The sequence below is a fragment of the Nannospalax galili genome, unplaced genomic scaffold, assembly GCF_000622305.1.
Source record: "Nannospalax galili isolate Female #2095 unplaced genomic scaffold, S.galili_v1.0 scaffold336, whole genome shotgun sequence".
NCBI classification, from domain to species: domain Eukaryota; kingdom Metazoa; phylum Chordata; class Mammalia; order Rodentia; family Spalacidae; genus Nannospalax; species Nannospalax galili.
In genome coordinates, this window is record NW_008343385.1 from 329,064 (window position 1) to 348,702 (window position 19,639).

The window sequence follows — 19,639 nt, forward strand, 5'->3', positions numbered from 1 at the left end:
GTTTGGATCCTTAGTACCTGAGTATGGATATAAAGTCATCAGGTAGATTTCACTAGTAATGTTTATCACCTATACTATTTAACACGAAGTAAATTTTTATTCTTCCTCCTCAAATATGTCTTTTTTTAAAATTTGTTGATTTTTCCATGTGTATATCATACAGAACATCCCACACAGTCCTATTCATCTATATACCCACTTCCCAAATGGCACCCTCCCATAGCCTCCCCCCTCCCACATACTGGAGCCCACATACTCTGTCATCCATGTTACTGTCCTCTGTGTTGTCGACACCCCCAGCCGTTCTCCAGTGCTTGTCTCTCTACTGAATCTAGTCCTGTTTTATACTGTATGCTTTGTAGAGCATTGGGGATGAAACAGCTCTTCAATGGACTCATTCAGCGCCACACCCCTACTTTTTATACAGCTCCATTTTTCAGGGTTCTCTCCTACATTTTTCATTGTAATATGTTCTTTTATTTGTCTTTCTTTTACTCCTGAATGCATTCTTTTTTTTTCTGGAATTACTCCTTCATTCTTGTGAAACTCTAGCCTCTCCATGCATTCAGTTGAACTATGTGACCATTTACCAGACCCTTTGGAAGAAATTCTTACCTCCCTGTGGTAGAATTACAATCTGATCCATAGGTCTGCAAACTATGTTAAGCCTGCAGGCTGAATTCTATCAATGCAGGTGTTCGTAGAAACATTTTCTTGGAACCATTCCATGGTCATTCACGTACTTATGGCCGTTACAACAAAATTGAGTATTTGAGACCAACTATGGCTCATGGAGCCCAAGAAACAAAATTTACTATTTGTCCCTTTACTGGAAAAATTTCCCACTCATGCTCTACATCAGCAATTGTTAACTGTGGGGACAAGTTTGAATCTCCTCCAGGACCTTTACTAACTACTGCTGCCTGTTAATTGGCCATGGATGGACATTGTTATTGTTTGTTCCTTTAAAGCTCCTGAGGTCATTTCTGAGTTGAGGTCCAGTGGCCTGGAATGACTGTGACTGTCCCTTCTAGCAGCAGGAATGTGATTTTATTATCATGGCTCCAAGAAGGAGCCGAGCTGCTACATGTGTGTCTGGGTGCCTGGGAAAGAGGTGGCCTTATCTCCGGTGAGAACATGCTGACTCACCCTGGATTCTTTGGTCAGGTGGTGGCAAAGCTTGACCTTATCAGCCATCAGTGCTGCCAACATTCTTTCTGAGGCTCCAAGCCCATCCCACTCAGACTATCTTCCATCAGCGCTCTGCTAAAGGGTTTCTCATCAGCTTGTCTGGTTTAGGATGAGGGCTTCGGGCAATCCTGTCAACCTTTTGTTTCCCTTTCCACAGGCAGGTTGGAGCAGGCCAGAGAAAAATGGATCACACAGCATTATTCTTACATATTAGTCAGCAAGCCTCAGTCCTGAAGGCTACAGGAGAGCATGTGTGTTTACTGAGAGCTAATCCCCCAGGAGCCCAAATTCTGGCTCTGACTCCTTTAAAAGATGGCACAGTGTAGTTCAAATCAACACAAACTCAGTCTTTTACTCTATAGATCAAGGAAAGATAATTTTCTCCCTTTGACAAAGATTTTAGGTAAGATGATTTCTCCTTTTGACAAAGAGACTGGGTAAAATACATGTGAAAGGCACCTTGTGATGACAAGGTGTAATATGTTAACATCGTTGTGGTCCAGCTACAGCTATAACATTATTAGTATATCATGCAAAGCAATATTATATAACTCATCAAAGTCTTTGGGCTATGTAATGTCTTTGTACACTGAACTGTTTATAGCGAAGAGAGCTCCAGAGGTGGAAATCTGGTCTTTATTATAAAACTTGGATTTGGAGGTATGTTTAACAGAGGAAGGTAGCTCTTTAAAAAAAATGAGGCACATATGCTGTTAAAAGGGATTTGAACTCTGTGAGTAGCTCTGATAGACTTACTGGAACTAAGGATTTTATTTATAAGCTAAATTATACTATTAAAGTCAGTGTTCACAACTATTCTTAGCATCTAGAGATTAAATGTATTCATAGGCTTGGATACTTGAATTGCCCTTTCCCTCATCTGAGACTTGAAATTTCTTAATTTTAGAGATTAACAGGAATGGTCTCAGTTTAGTAAAAGCTTTTCTTTCATGTGGTTTCAGCTCTAAGTAATGGAGGACTTACTCCATGCCCCCGGACAATAAGGAATTCATAGACAGTTGAGTCTTTCCAAGATTGGGTTGGGAGGTTCTTTGGTGGGTTCAAAGGCCTTGTGGTGGTGCTCGTGTTCCATTGAGTACTCCATCTAGGACTGAGTATACACTGAATCTCCTGGAAAAGAGATGGCTACTGATCAGTATTGTGATTCCATTAGGGAGAAGCAAGGGAGGAAAAGGTTGCTGTGTAGATGTCCAGCAGTGACCACTATAGCTCACGCTTTTTTCCCCCTATGAAATTGCAGAGACACGAAAACTTTTGTTTGATGATTCCTAGACCTTTGTTACTGGTGTGTGTGTATGGTGTGCGCGCATACATGTGTGTGAATAGATGCATGTGCATACATGTGAGTCTACATGCTCAACCTTGGGAACCATCGACCTTAGACTTTTAAATTTGTTTTGTTTTTTATTTTTGTAATGGGCTCTCTCACTGAGACCCAGAGCTCACTAGTTAGGGTAGGCTGGCTGTCCACCAAGCCCCAGAGACCCCCCTGTTTCTGCCTTTTACAAGATACCCATTTTGTAATTCCAGCATTAGGATTACAAGCACTCGCCCCATGCCTGACTTTTTATGTAGGTTCTGAGATTTGAACTCAGGTTCTCATGCTTGTGGGGCAGGCCTTTGCTGATTGAGCTATTTCTGTAGCTCTGCTGTTACCAATTTTGTTTGTTTGGTTTGGTTTGGTTTTTTACATAGGGTCTTAACTATGTAGTCTTATCGGCCTGGAACTCACTATGTGGACCACAATGGCCTTGAACTCACAGAAATCCACCTGACTCTGCTGGGATTAAAAGCATGCACTACCACGCCCAGACACTAATTTCTGGCAAGGAATTTAACATTGTTGAAATTTGGTGTCGGGAAAGATCCCAGGTGATAACTATTGGCATTGTCCTCCTGATTTAAGCAGACAAGTTTAACATGATTGTAAGGGAGGAGATAGCAAGCCTTAGACTCATTTGCATATTATATGTAATGGGAGAGTTTTAAGCTCAGGTCTGGGCAACCTAAGTTTGGTATGAAGATTGTGTGTGTGTGTGTGTGCAAATTTGAGCACACATGTGCCATGCTACAGCATGTTTGTGGAGGTCAGAGGACAACCTTGGGTGTTGGTTCTTGTGTTTAAGACAGAGTCTTGTTTCACACCTGTGTACAGCAGGTTAGCTGGCCCAAGGGCTTCTGAGGATTTTCCTGTCTCTACCTCTCATCTTGTAGGAGCATTGGGATTATGGATGAGTGCTACTGTGACCAGCTTTACGTGGGCACTGGAGATACAAACTCAGGTCTTTATGCTTGCACAGCAAGTCCTTTATGCACTGAGCCATCCCCCCAGCTCTGAAGTGGAGATTTTCTATAAATTATGCATATATGCTTATGGTTGGGGAGGTAGGCTCAGGCATGCCATGTAGAGTTTGTGGAGGTCAGAGGATAACTTTTGGAGCTGGTTCTCCTTTCACTAATCTCAGGAATTGAACTCGGGTCATCAGGCTTGGTGGCAAGTGTCTTTACTTGCTGAGCCAGCTAGTCAGCCCCTATAAATGATTTTTGTATGTTAAGAACATTATTTGAGACGTTGCTTTCATTATTAATCTTAAATGAAACTCATGAATTGAGTAACCTTTAAAGCTCTACAATTTGGAAATAGACATTCTCATCTTAGATACAGTTCTGCTCTGAGTGTGTGTGTGTATGTGTGTGTGTTGGTGGTGTTGGGGATTAAGTATAGGACTTTGAGCATGCTGTATAAGTTTTGTACTAATGATCTACACTCCTAGCCCAAGAATTATGAATTTTGTTTTTGTTGTGATATCTCTCACTCTGTAGCCAGTACTGACCTTCAGTTTACAACAGCTTCCCAAGTCCTGGAATTACAAGATAAACCACCATGCCTAGCTAAGAATTGTGTTTTAAAAATATGTTAATTACTTCATGTCCTTGCGAGATCTCAATTCTAAGATAATTTGAGATAAAACTGGCTAACATTGCCCTCTTCCAGATATTTATTTCCAGTAGATTCAGTTGTTTGAAGTTCTGACTGAATGTGGCTTAAATAGTACATTTTCCATAGAGCTGTTTTTAAAATAGGAGATGTGAACTGCTCAAATTAACTTTGGATGCGGTTCTAATTGAAGTTTTAAATAATCTTGCTGTGTAAGCTACTTGATGGTTTTAAGCCATCCTTTCCAATATAAAGTGAGGAAATGATCTTGAATTAAATTCTAGTTGTGGGCACCCAAGTTAACTGTGGCATGTTCAGTCTTAGGTGTTCAAATCACAGGAATAAAAGACAGGGTTCTGGAACATCACCAGGAGGCTGATGATATTGGGATAGGTAGACTCACCAATCAAGATGATAGAACTGAGGAAGAGAATGGAAATCAAGTTGCCACAGTACAAACGGTCATAGCTTCAGATGTGTTTAAAAAGGGAGATAGAAACATCAAGAAAAAGCAGTAGCAAGGTTATAACAGCTTTCTGACTGTTTTAGCCATTGGAACACCTGAAAGGAGTTGAAGCTCTCTGTGGGGAGGAATATGAGCAATATGTGCTTTATTCATCCCAGGTAATGGCTGGTCATACTCATGACGCCATGTCTTCAAAAGCACTAAATCATGTGCATGACACTTTTTAGAAAGCACCGAGGGGCTGGAGAGATGACTCAGCAGTTAAGAACACTGGCTGTTCTTGCTGAGGACCCGGGTTTGGTTCCCAGCACCCACATGGTGGCTAACAACCGTCGGTAGTTCCAGTTCGAGGTAATCTGATGCCCTCTTGTCTTCTGTCAGAACTATGGAATGTGAGTGCACCTACGTATATACAGGCAAAACACTCAGACACATAAAATAAAAATAAATCCAACACATTTTTAAAAAGAGGGTATTGAGCTATGGATATTTTTTAGCTAAACATCCAAGGAACAAACTATGAAAATGAAAGTGTGAGCACCTCACATCAGTTTCCGGGGAGAAAGCCCCTCAGTGCTTTCTCAGTGCTTGGGGACACACTGTCTTCAAGGTGGCTGGACTGACAAAGTCACTAGATTTTGACACAACTAGAAAACTGCCTTTTTAAAAATAAGTTTTTAATGTTCTTTTTTTTCCTTCTCATGTCAAAAGTTATCCATCTGGAGAATATAGATGCAAAAAAATCCTTTGTCATGCAAGCATGGAGAATAACAGCAGTAAACCTTATTATTCTATCCTTCAGTAACTTCTGTGTGTTTATGATGGGAAAGAAAGGAACATAGTAAGAACAATTTTCCATACCATAATCTTTCCCCCTTGTACATATGTGTGTTTTTGAATAGATTTGTAAAAAAAAGTAAATGTTGATTTATGTATAACCATATGTTTTCTTATGTGTGATCATGTGGTAAACCCCAGTGCAAAAATCAAACATCCAGAAGATTTAAAGTTGTGAAATGTTATTTAGGACATAGTGTACACTTGTAAGTCTGAGACTAAGAAATGATTATATAAGTGAATCAGAAGTTCTTTTGTATGTTTATTTTAAAGAATCCATTAGACATAAAATATTTTCTTTTTACTTAGCCTTCTCTGGATATTCAACTAATACAAAGTATGATCCACACCAGATTAAAGCAGAAATAGCAAGCCGTCGGGATAGGGTAAGTAAAACCAGGACTTTTACAGCTAGAAGCCCTGTATGTATCTTTACGTAGCAGTAGGTATCATGGTTCAGTATTTCAATGTCACCTAACACTCGGGTATTAGCAAGGTATTTCTGAACTACTATTGCATTTAGTTTTATTTTTCACTTGTTTTCCAATAAGAGATTTTGGAGAATTTCATACAGATGTATTGTCTTTGCATTGTTTCCACCCCTCCCACTCCTCCTCCAACTCCTCCCATGTCCATCCTCCATTCGCCCTCAAATTCTTGTACCTCTTTTTCATTTTTATTGTTTTGTGTATATACATTTATAAATACACGCACACACATATATGTATAATGCACTGAGTCATTTAATGGTGCTCATGTGAACATGTATTTTAGATACTTTAAAGCCATGGTTTACCAGACAGAAAGTAGCCAGTATCCCTTGCATATATTTATGGGACAGACTCACCAACTGTTTGGGAAGATACAGTGATGTCAGCACCCAGTGCCACAGGCTGCTTCTTTCTGGTACTAGGATGCCGCCTTCTGTCACTCTCCTTGGATGGCTAGTCCCAAAGGGACAGTTCCTATAGCAATGCTTTACCTAAAGAATTCTGGTCCTCCTTCCCTACTGACACTTGTGTTCTTCAAGTGACACTTTCTCTCATTCCTTTAGACCCTGACCTGCCTAGCTGTCTGAGAGAGGGCACATGTGCTGGTTTGTGGCAAATTTCAGGAAACATCTTGGCAGTGAGCTCAGCCTCCTCTTTTCCTGGTGTATCATTCCCTAAACCAGGCTGTGTATTTTAGTCCTCAACATTTAACACAACTGAGACATCATCTTGGTAGCTTTGTGAACGTACAAGTTTGTAGGCCCATCCCCCTGTGTCTTGATGGTAAACTGGAGATGCTCCTGGAATCTGTTTAAAGAATTGTATCGGGGGATTGAGCTTCAGGTAGTCAGAGGTGGCAAGTATCCTTGGTAGGGTCTATGAAGAGTAAGTACAAGGAAAGTTGACAAAGTATTACATTTGCTATGTGGTACGTACATTGGCACCTTCAAAAAGCATGTAGTTGTACCCCACTTAAGTAGGCCACGTCAAGACTGAGGATTTTACACTTGTGTACAATGTATTGTAATCATATCCACCTGTATTTTCTCCCGCCAACTTCCCCTCTTAACCCCCCATCAAGAAACCCCCTTCCCAACTTTGTGTCTTTTGTTTTGTTTTGGTAACCCACTAAGTCCAATTAATTCTGCCTAAGCGTGCATGTGTATGGGACCATCCACTAGAGCATGGGCAATCTACCAGTAGCCACTGCCACAGAAAAGAATGATTTTCCCTCCCCCCACACTTATCAACTACCAAAGCCCCTCAGTGCAGAGTGGGGCCTTGTGAGCATCTTCCCCATCTATGTGGGAATTTTGGCTGGCTCAATCTCATGCAGGTCTTGTGCAGGCAACCACAGCTGCTGTGAGACAGTGATTGTGAAATCCATGACCCATCTAGGAGATAGCATTTCACAGCACTCCTCAGGATGGAGGATTCTTGAATCTAATCAAGGCAGTTTTCTTAAAGTAGCAGAGGCTAGGCGATCTATAGAGTTGAAAGCTAAGGAAGAACTTAGATGACTACTGTGTAATTTATTACTGCTTGGATTTGTTTTTAGCTTTCCAGATTAAAACGAGAGCTGACCCAGATGAAGCAGGAGCTACAGTACAAAGAAAAGGGTGTGGAGACTCTACAAGAGTGAGTTACTTGCATGTGAATATGGGAGCGTTTTCCTGTGGTTTCCTTTTGTTCTGACATATTTGGTACCTGGACATATTGTATTCAAAGCCTCGTGGCCTTCACTTTTATGCTTTTATTTATGCTCATTATTTCCCTATTCTAAACATCAGAACCTGTCTGTTCTTTGAAGATGATTTATTCCTTTAAATAGAAAGACTTGGGAAATAAGGCCTTTCTTTTTATATTTATTCACACTTTTTAACACTGTACTGCTCAAGACACATATGGACATTTAGCTTTAAATTCAAGATTTCATTATCTTCATTTTTAATCTAAAATTAATTTTTAAATTAATTAAATTAAAAATAAAATCTTGTTACTCAGTCTCAGTAATCACATCTGAAGTTCTCAGTACTAATATCTGAAGTTCTCAGTACTAACATGTAGTTGGGGTATACTTTGTCTATCATGATAATGGTGATAAATGAGACCAGACTCTTCGTGTAGACCATCCTGTGCACTGTAGGAAGTTGGGCAGCATCCTTGACCTCTACCTGCCAGCTGCTAATAGCACCCAAATCCTATTATGACAAAGAGAAATATCATAGACTTTGTCAAGTTCCCCCCAATTGAGAAGCACTGGTCTTGTGGCTACTCACTGGGGAGCACAGGCTATACCATCACAGAAGGTTCTCCTGATCAGTGTCATCTATAAGACTGCCTCCTCTTCACACTGTTCCAGTTAGAACTTTATCACTACAAAGGGTTTGAGAAGGAACTTCTTATAATTTGTATGCTGTATTAAATCAGCACATTATGTGAACAAGAGTCATCATTTTACAGATGGTGATGGTCTTGGCCTAAAAGAATACGTTTTCTTAAGAACAGGTAGCATGGACTTGACAACTGAGTGTCCTCTCAGAGCCTGACTTCTCCACTGGCTAAACTTGGATGTATGCTTCACATTTTCTGTGTCTAGTTTCTCCTCTCTAAATGACGATTGTCTTAGCCCATTCTGGCTGATACAACAAAATTCCATCAGTGGGTGTCTTGAAGAACAGATGTTTATTTCATAATTCTGTGTGGACCTTGGGAGTCTGAGTTCATTCCTAATGAGGACCCAATTCCTGACTTATAGTCACCTTGTTACGGTGCCCTTACATGGCCAAGAGAGAGGATGTCTTAGCTCTGATGTCTCTTCCTTTCCTTTTTAGGGCATTAATCTCACCATGGGCCCCCTACCCTCATGACCTCATCTAAACCTAATTTACTTCCTAAAGATCCCACCTCCAAGTACCATCACATCAGAGCATAGAACTTCAATAGAAGAACCCAGGGTAGGATTGAGTGGGTGGGCAGAAACACGTAGTTCACTAGCAGTCCGATTAAGTTCAGTTCCCCAGAGGAAAATACCACTGCCAGGTCAGCATTCAGCAAAGGTGGGAATTCATCTGCTTGGTTACTATGATTGGTTAAGGTGGCCGGTATAGCATGTTTTTTATCCTGGATTTATGCTCAGTACAATGTAACAATTAGGACAGCAGTGTTTATCTTTACAGGGAGGTGATAGAGGAATGTGTTTGACAAGTGTAGTTACCTCAGCCTTGTGTAAAGGGTACGATCTGGACGTATCAAACCTTATTGTTGAATGTTAAGTTGAGATTGGCTTTTTTAATATTTGTGTGTGTGTGTGTGTGTGTGTGTGTGTGTGTGTGTGTGTGTGTGTGTGTTCTGTGTGTGCATGGGGAATTATATGTATGTGGTTCCCTGTGTCAGGTATGCATATGCATGTGTCGACCTGAGGCCGATGTGAGGGTGGTTTTTTTTTTTTTTTTTTTTTTTTTTTTTTTTTTCCTGTTACTCCTCACCTCATTCCTTGAGACAGGATTTCACAATTGAACCCAGATCCCCTCCCTCCACCTTGTGGTGCTGGCATTACAGCTAGGCTGCCACACCCACCCAGCATCTATATGGGTCCTTGGGATCTGAACTCCTGTCTTCATGCTTGCTGCTTATGAAACAAGTGTGATGACCACTGAGCCCACCCAAGATGGACTTTCATAGTCCTCCAAGATTAGGGTTGGTTCAGGATTCCTGAAGAAATAAAACAGGTGATCTGGGTTTTGTCTTGAGGAACTTGGCTTTCTCTGGCCCTGACTCGCAGGAATGTTAAAAGATGGTGGTTTATTCAGAAACACAGACATGCCCCCTGCAGGTGGGTTTTGATAAGCCAATTAACGTGATCTAAGCTCTTTAAAGTAATTGTCTTTCTTTGTTCCCTACTATTTCTCAGCCCTGTCCTCGTGTGGTTTGCCTGTGTTTTGCATCTGCAATCTGAGACACCTTTCATTAACACTAGCCAGTTAGTACAGCTGTTTTTTTTTTAAGTTTTGTCTTAAGCCACTCAAGCCTCTTCAGTGCTGCCCTGTTGGAAGCCGCATTGTCAGTGTGTTTCCTCCTACTGGCTTTGTTGCTCTTTTGGTCTGCTTGCTGCAGAGCTTCCTAGTATACTGATGCAGGCTTTGTCATTTTCCTGTAACATCCAGGCAGCCTTCAGATCCTACAACACTTCCCAGAATGCTTCCACGTGTTGTGGCTATGGCATATTGTGTCTCTTCTGTTAAAAGGGGTGAATAAAGACTAAGAACAAACAATTAATTTGATTTCATAGGTTACCAAAGGAGCCTGGACCATGTCACTGGATAGGAGATTTATTTCCTGGTTTCATTGCTCTTTCCTACTGGTGGCTTTATTCTGTGGCACCTGTATAGAACTTGTCATTTTAATGGTAGACACTATGTATGCTGAAGGCTACAGTCCACTTCATTTTCACTTGAAAAGTTTCTCTGAAACGTGACTTGACTTCAGGAAGTCTGAAGGCGTATAGCAGCCCTGAGCCTCACAAAGATCTAGACCCTGTGCATTTCCCTGTAGGCTGTGGTGTTTATCGGGGATTACTGGGCTTAGTGCCTGCTGCTTTGCCTGGCCCATTATTCTGACCAGGTCCATTTCCCAGTTTGAATACAAAGTTTGTAATGTCAGGTTAAGAACAAATAATCTAGAACAGAAACTGCTGGGGACTGTCTGGGAAATGGCCTTTGTCTTGGCCTTGCTGGAAAATACTCTATATGCTATAGTTGTAGTCAGCTCAAGGATAGGAGATGGAACCCACACAGGCAAAGGCTTAACTTGATGCCTACATTTGATGTGGAATGTGAATTGGGCTCCTAGAGAGAAGTGTAGTGTTGTTGGTAGTTTCTTTCTGCTTTCCGTAGCAAGACTCCATGCTTGGGAGCAGCAGCAGTAAACTTACCTCTTGCCAGGGGAAGGCTCCTCATGCCTGCCAGGGCTCATAGGAGTACCCACCCTTCCCTAGACACCAAGGAGTGACTGGGAACTCTGGACCTAACTTCAATCTTGAGGGGCCCACCTCCATCTCTGTGCCCCACCAGGGGTCCAAGAGGCCCTCCACCTTCCGGGAAGGAGCTACTGAGAAAGAGCCTTGTTTATTAGCATGTTGCTGTTCTGTTGGTAGCTGCATTGTCACTGTGTGTTTACTGTATTCTGTGACACGGCCTCTCAGGAAGAAGAGAAAACATAGGCGCTTACATCACTCTTAAAATTCTTTGCAAGTGAAAAACAAGCTGGTAGATTGCCTTGAGTTCCATGGGCTGCTATGCGGTTTTATTTCAGCTTCATTAGTTTTCTAGTAGTGAAGATTGGGCATTTATGTTTGGATCAACTCATGCAAATTTATATTATTCATTGAGAAGTTTTAATGATTGAAAATATGAATACGTCACCTTCCCTGCAAAATCCTGACTGTAAATACAGATAGCACCCAAGCTTTTGAACATAAATGTGAAGCTTCTCTGACTTTTTTATTTTTTACCAGCACAACTTAATGCAGCAGCCCTATGTTTTCCTCCAGAAACTGCCTGCTGTTCTTGCTTCCCAGAAATTCCAGAGCACCTCAACGGGAGTTTGGCTGCTTATAACATTTTAAACTTGACTTGTTTATCTTGGTGAATTTCCTGGCTAGCAAGGAAATCCATCATTATACTTGAGTACAAGGGAGGAAAAAAGAACCTTTAGTATTTTTAAAAATAGGGGCTGGAGAGATGGCTCAGCAGTTAAGAACACTGGTTGTTCTTGCAGAAGACCCAGGTTCAAATCCCAGCACCCACATTGCAGCTAACAACTATCCGTAACTCCAGTTCCAGGGGATCTGACAGCCTCTTCTGTCCTCCGTGGGCATTGCACGAGACGGGTGCACTTACCTATATGCAGGCAATACACGCATACACATAAAATAAAAGTAATAAATAAAATATTTTAAGGAAAAGAAAAAATACATTAAAATATCCATATATGCTGCTAATATTTGTCAAGGGGAGCTGGCCTTGTATATAGTCTCTGTTTAATGGTAGTTATCTATTACATATAGTATATATCACATAAAATATATATTCTATTTACAGATCTAAGCTTTCAGTAGTGTAAGATGTCAAATAAAAGTACATAGGCAAGACCAATGAAAGCCTCATGTTTCCTTCTTATTTGTAACTCCACGATTACTAGTCTTGGTGAACGTGTGACCCTGTCTCAACCCTTGAGCTCTTATTGAAGCAAATTCCAGAATCACATTTAATTACAAATATTTCTTAAAACTGTGCAAGCCCCTTGGAACATAATTACAGTGCCAGTACCCCACTTAATAGGCTTCTATCAGCAGTGAGCTTCCGTTTCGTTGGCTCTAGGTTCCAGTGAGGCCTCACAGTGCATTTGGTTGGTATGTCTGTTAAGTCTTTTCACATGGTCTGCTTCTCTTTTCTTTTTGGTTTCCTGATAACTTATTCACTCAGGAAAAGAATTTGTCCTGTAGAGTTTCTCTGAGTTTAGATTTTAGTGCTCAAATTCCCAGGGTATCACTGAACAAGTTTCCTTGTCTCCCGCTGTTTCTACATATGGGTTAATTGCTTTTAAAAGCTGGCTTTTGTTTAAGTTCCATTTATTTTTCTTTATTTTTTCATTTGTGAGAAGGTTTTGTACGTGTGTCTGGGGCTGTACACTCAGTTTCTTATCAGTTTTCTATCTTCTGTTGTACACATGCATCTTTCAGGGTAAGTTCTTGAAAGTTGGCTTGTGAGGTCACAAGCTCAATGCACTTGTCATATACTGAACAGTGCCAAATTTTTCTCTAGCAGTTGCATCATTTTGCCTTCCTACCACTTGATATGAGTGTTTCTGTTTTCCATGAGTTTGCCAACAGAATGTGTTGACAAGGTTTGGCATTTTTGCCCATCTCCTTGGTGAATGATAGCATTTCAGGATAGTGTTCCAGTGCATTTGTTTTTGGGCTCTCTGTAAAAGTCTTCAGAAAATAGGACCATCCCTGATACTGAATAAAGTCTTAAAAACTGGTGAGGTTTTTTTTTTTTCAGTGAAAGATCACTGAGCTCTGTTTCCCTCAAGATTCTGAAGCTTAACTTGAAAAATTATCTTAATTTCTTAATGTGATATTTTTCTTTATTTTTTCATTTGTGAGAAGGTTTTGTACGTGTGTCTGGGGCTGTACACTCAGTTTCTTATCAGTTTTCTATCTTCTGTTGTACACATGCATCTTTCAGGGTAAGTTCTTGAAAGTTGGCTTGTGAGGTCACAAGCTCAATGCACTTGTCATATACTGAACAGTGCCAAATTTTTCTCTAGCAGTTGCATCATTTTGCCTTCCTACCACTTGATATGAGTGTTTCTGTTTTCCATGAGTTTGCCAACAGAATGTGTTGACAAGGTTTGGCATTTTTGCCCATCTCCTTGGTGAATGATAGCATTTCAGGATAGTGTTCCAGTGCATTTGTTTTTGGGCTCTCTGTAAAAGTCTTCAGAAAATAGGACCATCCCTGATACTGAATAAAGTCTTAAAAACTGGTGAGGTTTTTTTTTTTTTCAGTGAAAGATCACTGAGCTCTGTTTCCCTCAAGATTCTGAAGCTTAACTTGAAAAATTATCTTAATTTCTTAATGTGACTCATTGATAGTGTCCAGAGGCAAATGGAAGGTTGAAAAAACTGAATAGTATTTCTAGAATGGAAGAATCACAAGAATGGGCTGCACATGCCAATAGGTACAGAGATAGTCCTCTTGGTAGTTCCCTATTGGGGATCTGAAATGAATCTTGTCCTAGATTCTGACCTGTCTGTAGCCCAGAAACCCACTTAACATGGATTCAGCTTTTTCCCCATGAGTATGCAATATTGAAGCCTTAATCTGCTATGATAACTGTAATGTCCCTGAGCAGTGGTACAATGGCCAGAATACTGCTCTGACCATCTTGCCCCTTCATCCATCATTCATGGTTTTTCATGGAGTGATATTTGTACTCCTGGCACCTGATCTCTGTCACAGATTCTACTGTAACCACTCTGAGCTGAATCACTATTATGACTCACCATTCTCAAGAGGTAACCACAGGGATTCTACTAAATGTCTTCTCTGTGTGTGACTCTCTTGTGGCCTTCTCTCTTACTTAGAATACAAAGTAGACGACACTTGAGGAGTTAGCCTCTTGGCCCAACCTCATTTTCTGTCGTTTCTCTAGTTTCTCTACTTTCTTCCTCGTGTATGCCAACCACCTTGACCACCCTGCTGGCTACCTAGCATGCCTGGGACATCTGCCTTTAGCACTGCTACATACTGGCACATACAATGCTTTCTCTTAAATTTTTCTTTTTCATTGGTCTCTGGAAATGACATCTTGCTGAGATCCTGGATGAACCATCCTATTGAAAGATGAACCATCCACAATGTGTTGTCCCTAAATTGACTTCCTTTAGTTCAAAACACTGACTTAAAGATTATCTTATTGACTACCTTCATGATTCGAGTGACACTTTGTTAGGACAAGGGCTTTGCCTTGGTTCTTGTCCCATATGGAGGACCCAGACTGTTCCTGGAATAGGGTTGACTCCACAAAATGAATAAACTGCAGTCTGGGTCCTGTGGCATTGGCTGATATCACCGCCTTTGCAGCTGCTAGCTATCATATAGTTCACGTTCTCCTTGAATGCTGGGACTCTCAGTTAGTCAAATGTTTACCTGGGCAGTTACTAGAATCACAGGGAGTCTGCAAATTGGCCCAGTCACCTTCTTATTAACTACCTAAGCATTTCCTTCTCTTCTACATTGTGGATTATATTTTATTTGGTCCCTGTGTTTAAAAAGTCCTGTCACTTATGACTGCTATTTACATCACAGAAAGGAGTGTCCACTGTGTTCCAGCAACCAATTTCTACCAGGTCCATTTCTAGCACCCTGTGAGCTTCTCAGCCTTATGATTGCTCAAGGAACTTCTTGCTTGGTGTAGGATGGATGGAGTTATACCCATTTGTCTCCTTAAATAAGAATGACTGCACACTTCTGAGTATTTGATACCATACTGAGGCACCACACTGAGACAGTTACTAGATAAGAGAGTTCGGTCTGAGAGGATTTAGAGGCCCAGAAAAAGAATGGGATTGTTCACAGCAAGAGCAAGCTTTCATTATCAGTATCCCACTAACATAACACATAAGGTACAGCCTGTGCAACACCCCCCCCCCCCCGCTCCGACTCCTCAGATAACAGTAAGACATACAGAAATGGGGGCGGAAACAAAAAGAGCATTGTTCCCAGTTGTGAGACAGGCCCAGCATTCCACACAGGAACTGCTGTTGATAGCAAGCTGCTGGAAGCTTCCTGAGGTGAACTCAAATCCCTTGCTAGAACTTCTGGTGTAAAAGGTCAAAGTTGTAACAAAACTATCCATTCTTTTTGGTTATAATCTGTGGTATTAACGTGGAACAGCTCTAGAGGTGCCCTTTTCTCCAAGATGAAGGTTTAAAAAGGTGTTAGCTTTTACCCTGATTTTTCCTAGTGCATTCTCCCAGCATCTTCAGTTGATCAACAAAAATGGAACTCTCAGGGCAGTATGAGGTAGAGGTTGATCAGAAACAAGATAAAAGGTCTCTTTTGCCTGTAGGATGTTCCTTATCTGAACCTGTATCTTTTCCTCCTTTTCTCTCTAACTTACTTCTTCTAGAACAAAGTATAAAGTTCTTTGGGGACCCACATTTGGCTTTGTGAGTAGTCTTCAGGCTTGACTCAGTAGGCATTTGGAGCCTTTGAGTGTGGGTATATTGTTAACCCAGTGATGAAGAGGATGAGCGCTGTTAGGAGGGGCCATAGGTGGGCTTCTCACTGTATGTCTTACTGGCTCCATAGCCTTCAGCAAGTTAGTCAACCCCTGCAACTATGTGCAAAATGCAGACTATGGAAAGGGGTGAAGACTGTTGAGTCTTGTGCTGATTTTTTTTTCCACATTGCACAAAGAGTTCATGTCCTAGTTAATACTGCATTTGATTTTCCTTGAGAAGTATTCACTTAGAAAAGTGATCTGAAGCACAGGGCATAAACTCCGATTTTCACTTTTAATTAAAACTGAAAACAGAGTAAGAGAGTTCTTTGGCAGTCACAGTTGTTAGGATTTTCTTCCTGAAGTGAATCAAACTGATATTTTATAAAATCTAAAACAATGGAGTGGTCTTCTGAATTTCACCAGAGTTCTATGGATCTTTGTTTCTGAGAGAGGATCTCACTCTGTATCTCAGGGTGGCCTAAAACTATGTGTAGCCCAGCCTTGAACTTAAGGTGATCCTCCTGCCTTAGGTTCCAGAGTGGTAGGGCTATGAGTATGAACTGTGAGAGTTGACAACAAATTTTTGGGGGTCTATTTCAGACAGGGTCTCCCTGTAGCTCCAGCTGGCCTGGAACGCTCTATGTAGACCAGGCTGGCCTCAAACTCACAGAGATATGCCTGCCTCTGCCTCCTACATGCTAGGTTTAAAGTTGTGCACCATCATGCCAGGCGACAATGAATTTTTAAAATGAGAAGGAACTCTTAGGTACGAAATTTTGCGTAAGTTGAAAAGAAGTCTCCTTCCCTTTGAAGCTTTTCTTATATAACAGTTCATCGTGATTGAAAAATGAAAGCAATTTAAGTTCTATGATATATTACTTCTCCTTGTAAAAATCCATCTGGTCCTACCTTGACTACTCCTAGGAGATGATAGATGACATATTGTGAAGGGAGGGGCATCACCTCATCCTGTGATCCTGTGCAGGCTTCAGAGATAGGGTGTGTGTAGGGGGTGTTGAATCCCTGCTCTGCCACATACTAACTTGTCATCTGGACACTTAGTTAATTGCTCTGAACTTCAAGTTCCTCATTATGAAGTCCAAGAGGGTTATGCTTATCTCAGAAGGCTGTCGAGGGCTTAAATGATTGCCCAGTGTACACCATGCAGTATGATCCTTTCATCTCCTAGGTGCTTGATATGCTGAAGTATTTTCAGATACTGTTTATATCAGAACATTTATATGTGATGATCAAATACCATAATTTATATAGTATTGCATTTTGTAATAATATGCAACTATTGTTTAGTAATGGTTTTTCCAGAGGCTCTTAGTTTTGGGATTGTGTTATTTAATGGCTTTCACACTTTTTGGAGCACACTCTTTTCTCCTTTTCTTCCGGGCAAACACCTTGTACAGAATGGGAAAGCTGTGGAGACAGGGCATAGTCCTATGCCTACTTGAGTTCCATGCTCTACTCCTGATGCTTGCTGTTCCAGGGCTCCCCAGGAACAGGGAACAGGGCCTAAGAAGCACCCTGGTCTAATTCCCTCCCCCCGCTCCATGTGTGATGCATGATGTGTGAGTGCAGGTGTGTATGTATCACAGTGTATGTATGCAAGTCAAGTTGGGAGTTGGGTTCTTGCCTTTTACCTTGAGACGGGCTCTCTCATTGTTTCTGGGGTGTGGCATACTCAAGGCTAGCTGACCCATGGGCTTTCAGCTGATTTTCCTGTCTGTATCTTGTTACTGCATTTGGCTTTTCGTGGAGGTTCAGGGGATAAAGCACAGGTGATCAGGCTTGCACTGCAAGTGTCTTTACCCTCTGAACCCTCTTCCGAGTCCCCTGATCTTTATTCTGTTCTGGTGTCTTGCAGCTACTTATGTAGAGCTGCAGGCCAGAGCCGAGGTCCACCACATTCAAGCCTGAAACAGGAGCAGGCATGGGATTGCAGTCTTCACCATGGTACATGTGTATATGGCTATGAATACTTTATTGACACCCACTCTCAGGCACTTGGACCAAACATCGTAATCAGTACAGTCACTTTTCCCTTCTTTCTGTGAGGGTTAGTGGCAGGTGCTACTCCATTTCTTATTCTGGAAGAGCAGATAGGCCTGGTGGGTGGCACAGGCTATTGCCAGCTAGAGAGCATCAGATTTGTCTGGCTTCTGGGCTTTGTCCAGAGATGATTTCCCCCTTTTTACAGACTTCATCAAACTATAGCAGTTTTGGTTTATGACAGTGACAACAATGTATGGGAAAGCCTTTCATCAGAAGATTAATATAAGACATTTAAATAAGCTTAGATCATCCCTGCAAAAAACTGTTTGGTGACTTCTTTGGCAGTCAGTGGCTTAAAATATATGGGCCTTGGTTTGTGTTGTAGACTCTTGGCTCTTCCAGGAGACACACATGGGCTTCTCCTGCTTTTTTTCCCTGCATTGTGGGTCTTGATATTGAGATGACCACTACTCAAGCGACACCTTTTTTTATGGGCACTAGGCATTGGACCCAGGCCTTTACATATTTTAAGCATATGCTCTAGCCCTGAGATCTACGCCAACCCCAGGTGAACAGCTTTCCATAGATGACCTTACTGCCAGTCTATGCCTGAAGTGGACATGGGCTTAAAAAACTCATCAATATTTGGAGGTATTGCCTTTCCTTCAATAATTTTATGCCAAAGGATTCAGTATCACAGTTTTTTTTTTTTTTTTTTTTACTGTCAAGTCCCTAGATCTTTAGAAGTACAGAGACTCTGGATTTCAGTTTATTAGTATCTATTATATAATGTCTGTCAGTGAATAATAATTAGTGTAAAAGTGGTTTCCTCCAATCTCATGGTTCTGGGAGCTGCTTGTTGGATCAACAAATGTCTCAGTTCTTTCTATAGGTATTCTCTCTATAGGTATTCAGGGAGAGCAGGGACCAGGAGTTGGTATTTGTTCTGCTGATTTTCCATTCTCTTCCCAGGCTCCTTTTTTATGGCACCATTTAGCATAACAGCGCCATCTGTGGAAAATGTCAGTATATGAGATTGATTTTTTTGTGAAGCTATGATAGGTAATAAAGTATAGAGTGGAACTCTATGACACTCAACTTATAGGTCAGGATACCAATAGTGAGTGAGAGAGCCAGCCATTTTAGTGGAAGTGGGGTTGCTTTTGAGGGCAAAGGAGTTTTTAAAATGTAGAGGGGGTCTAATGCTGCCACTTTTGCTATTGACTCTTATGTTTTAATAGGCACCAAATGGCCAGTTGCTATTGTGCTGGGAATACACAGTCACAGATAGGGGAGGGGAGGGATGGAGAGAGGGAGGGGGAGACAGAGAGAGGGAGAGAATTTTGTTTTATTTTATTTTAAGCCAGTGTCTTGCTATGTAGCCCAAGCTATCCTCAAATATGTGACCTCCCCAGTTTCCTAGCCTATATTCCACACTTGGCAGATCTTCCTATACTTTATTGATAAATTTCACGTCAGCCATCAAAGTGCTAGAGAGTTAAATTTAGTCATCACAGTTATTTAGATGAGCTGTTGTAAAGAAGTCAGAGCAGGGGTCTACTGAGAGCATAGAGCAAAGAAAACAATACCCACTGCTCAAACTTTAGTTCATGCTCAAGTACTTGAACATTGGGCATGGGATACTATATATATATAGATAGATAGATAGATAGATAGATAGATAGTGTATATATATAGTGTATAACTAAAGATTTTTGCTTTTTAGAAGCAGATGGGGCAATGTACATTTGAGAAATTTAATAGACGTGTAACTGATCTGTTGTAGAAGTGTCCATGGAATCAGACTGTACTTGGATTTAGGGGTGTCAGTATGCAATATATGGGGTTTTCATAGTGTGCCTGCTCTCTGAGGGACTTAAGGTTTGTATTCATAAA

At 41.1% G+C, this 19,639-nt stretch overlaps 1 protein-coding gene across 2 annotated transcripts in view; it reads left to right on the forward strand.

Moving 5' to 3' along the window:
* Wwc3 (WWC family member 3) overlaps positions 1–19,639 on the forward strand; it is a 119,352-nt gene that overhangs the window by 52,017 nt on the left and 47,696 nt on the right. For both annotated transcript variants that reach the window (XM_008839480.3, XM_017799762.2), the window contains exons 4-5: positions 5,763–5,839; positions 7,503–7,582. In XM_008839480.3, coding sequence (XP_008837702.1) covers positions 5,763–5,839; positions 7,503–7,582 — 157 coding nt within the window. The remainder of the gene's footprint in view (positions 1–5,762; positions 5,840–7,502; positions 7,583–19,639) is intronic.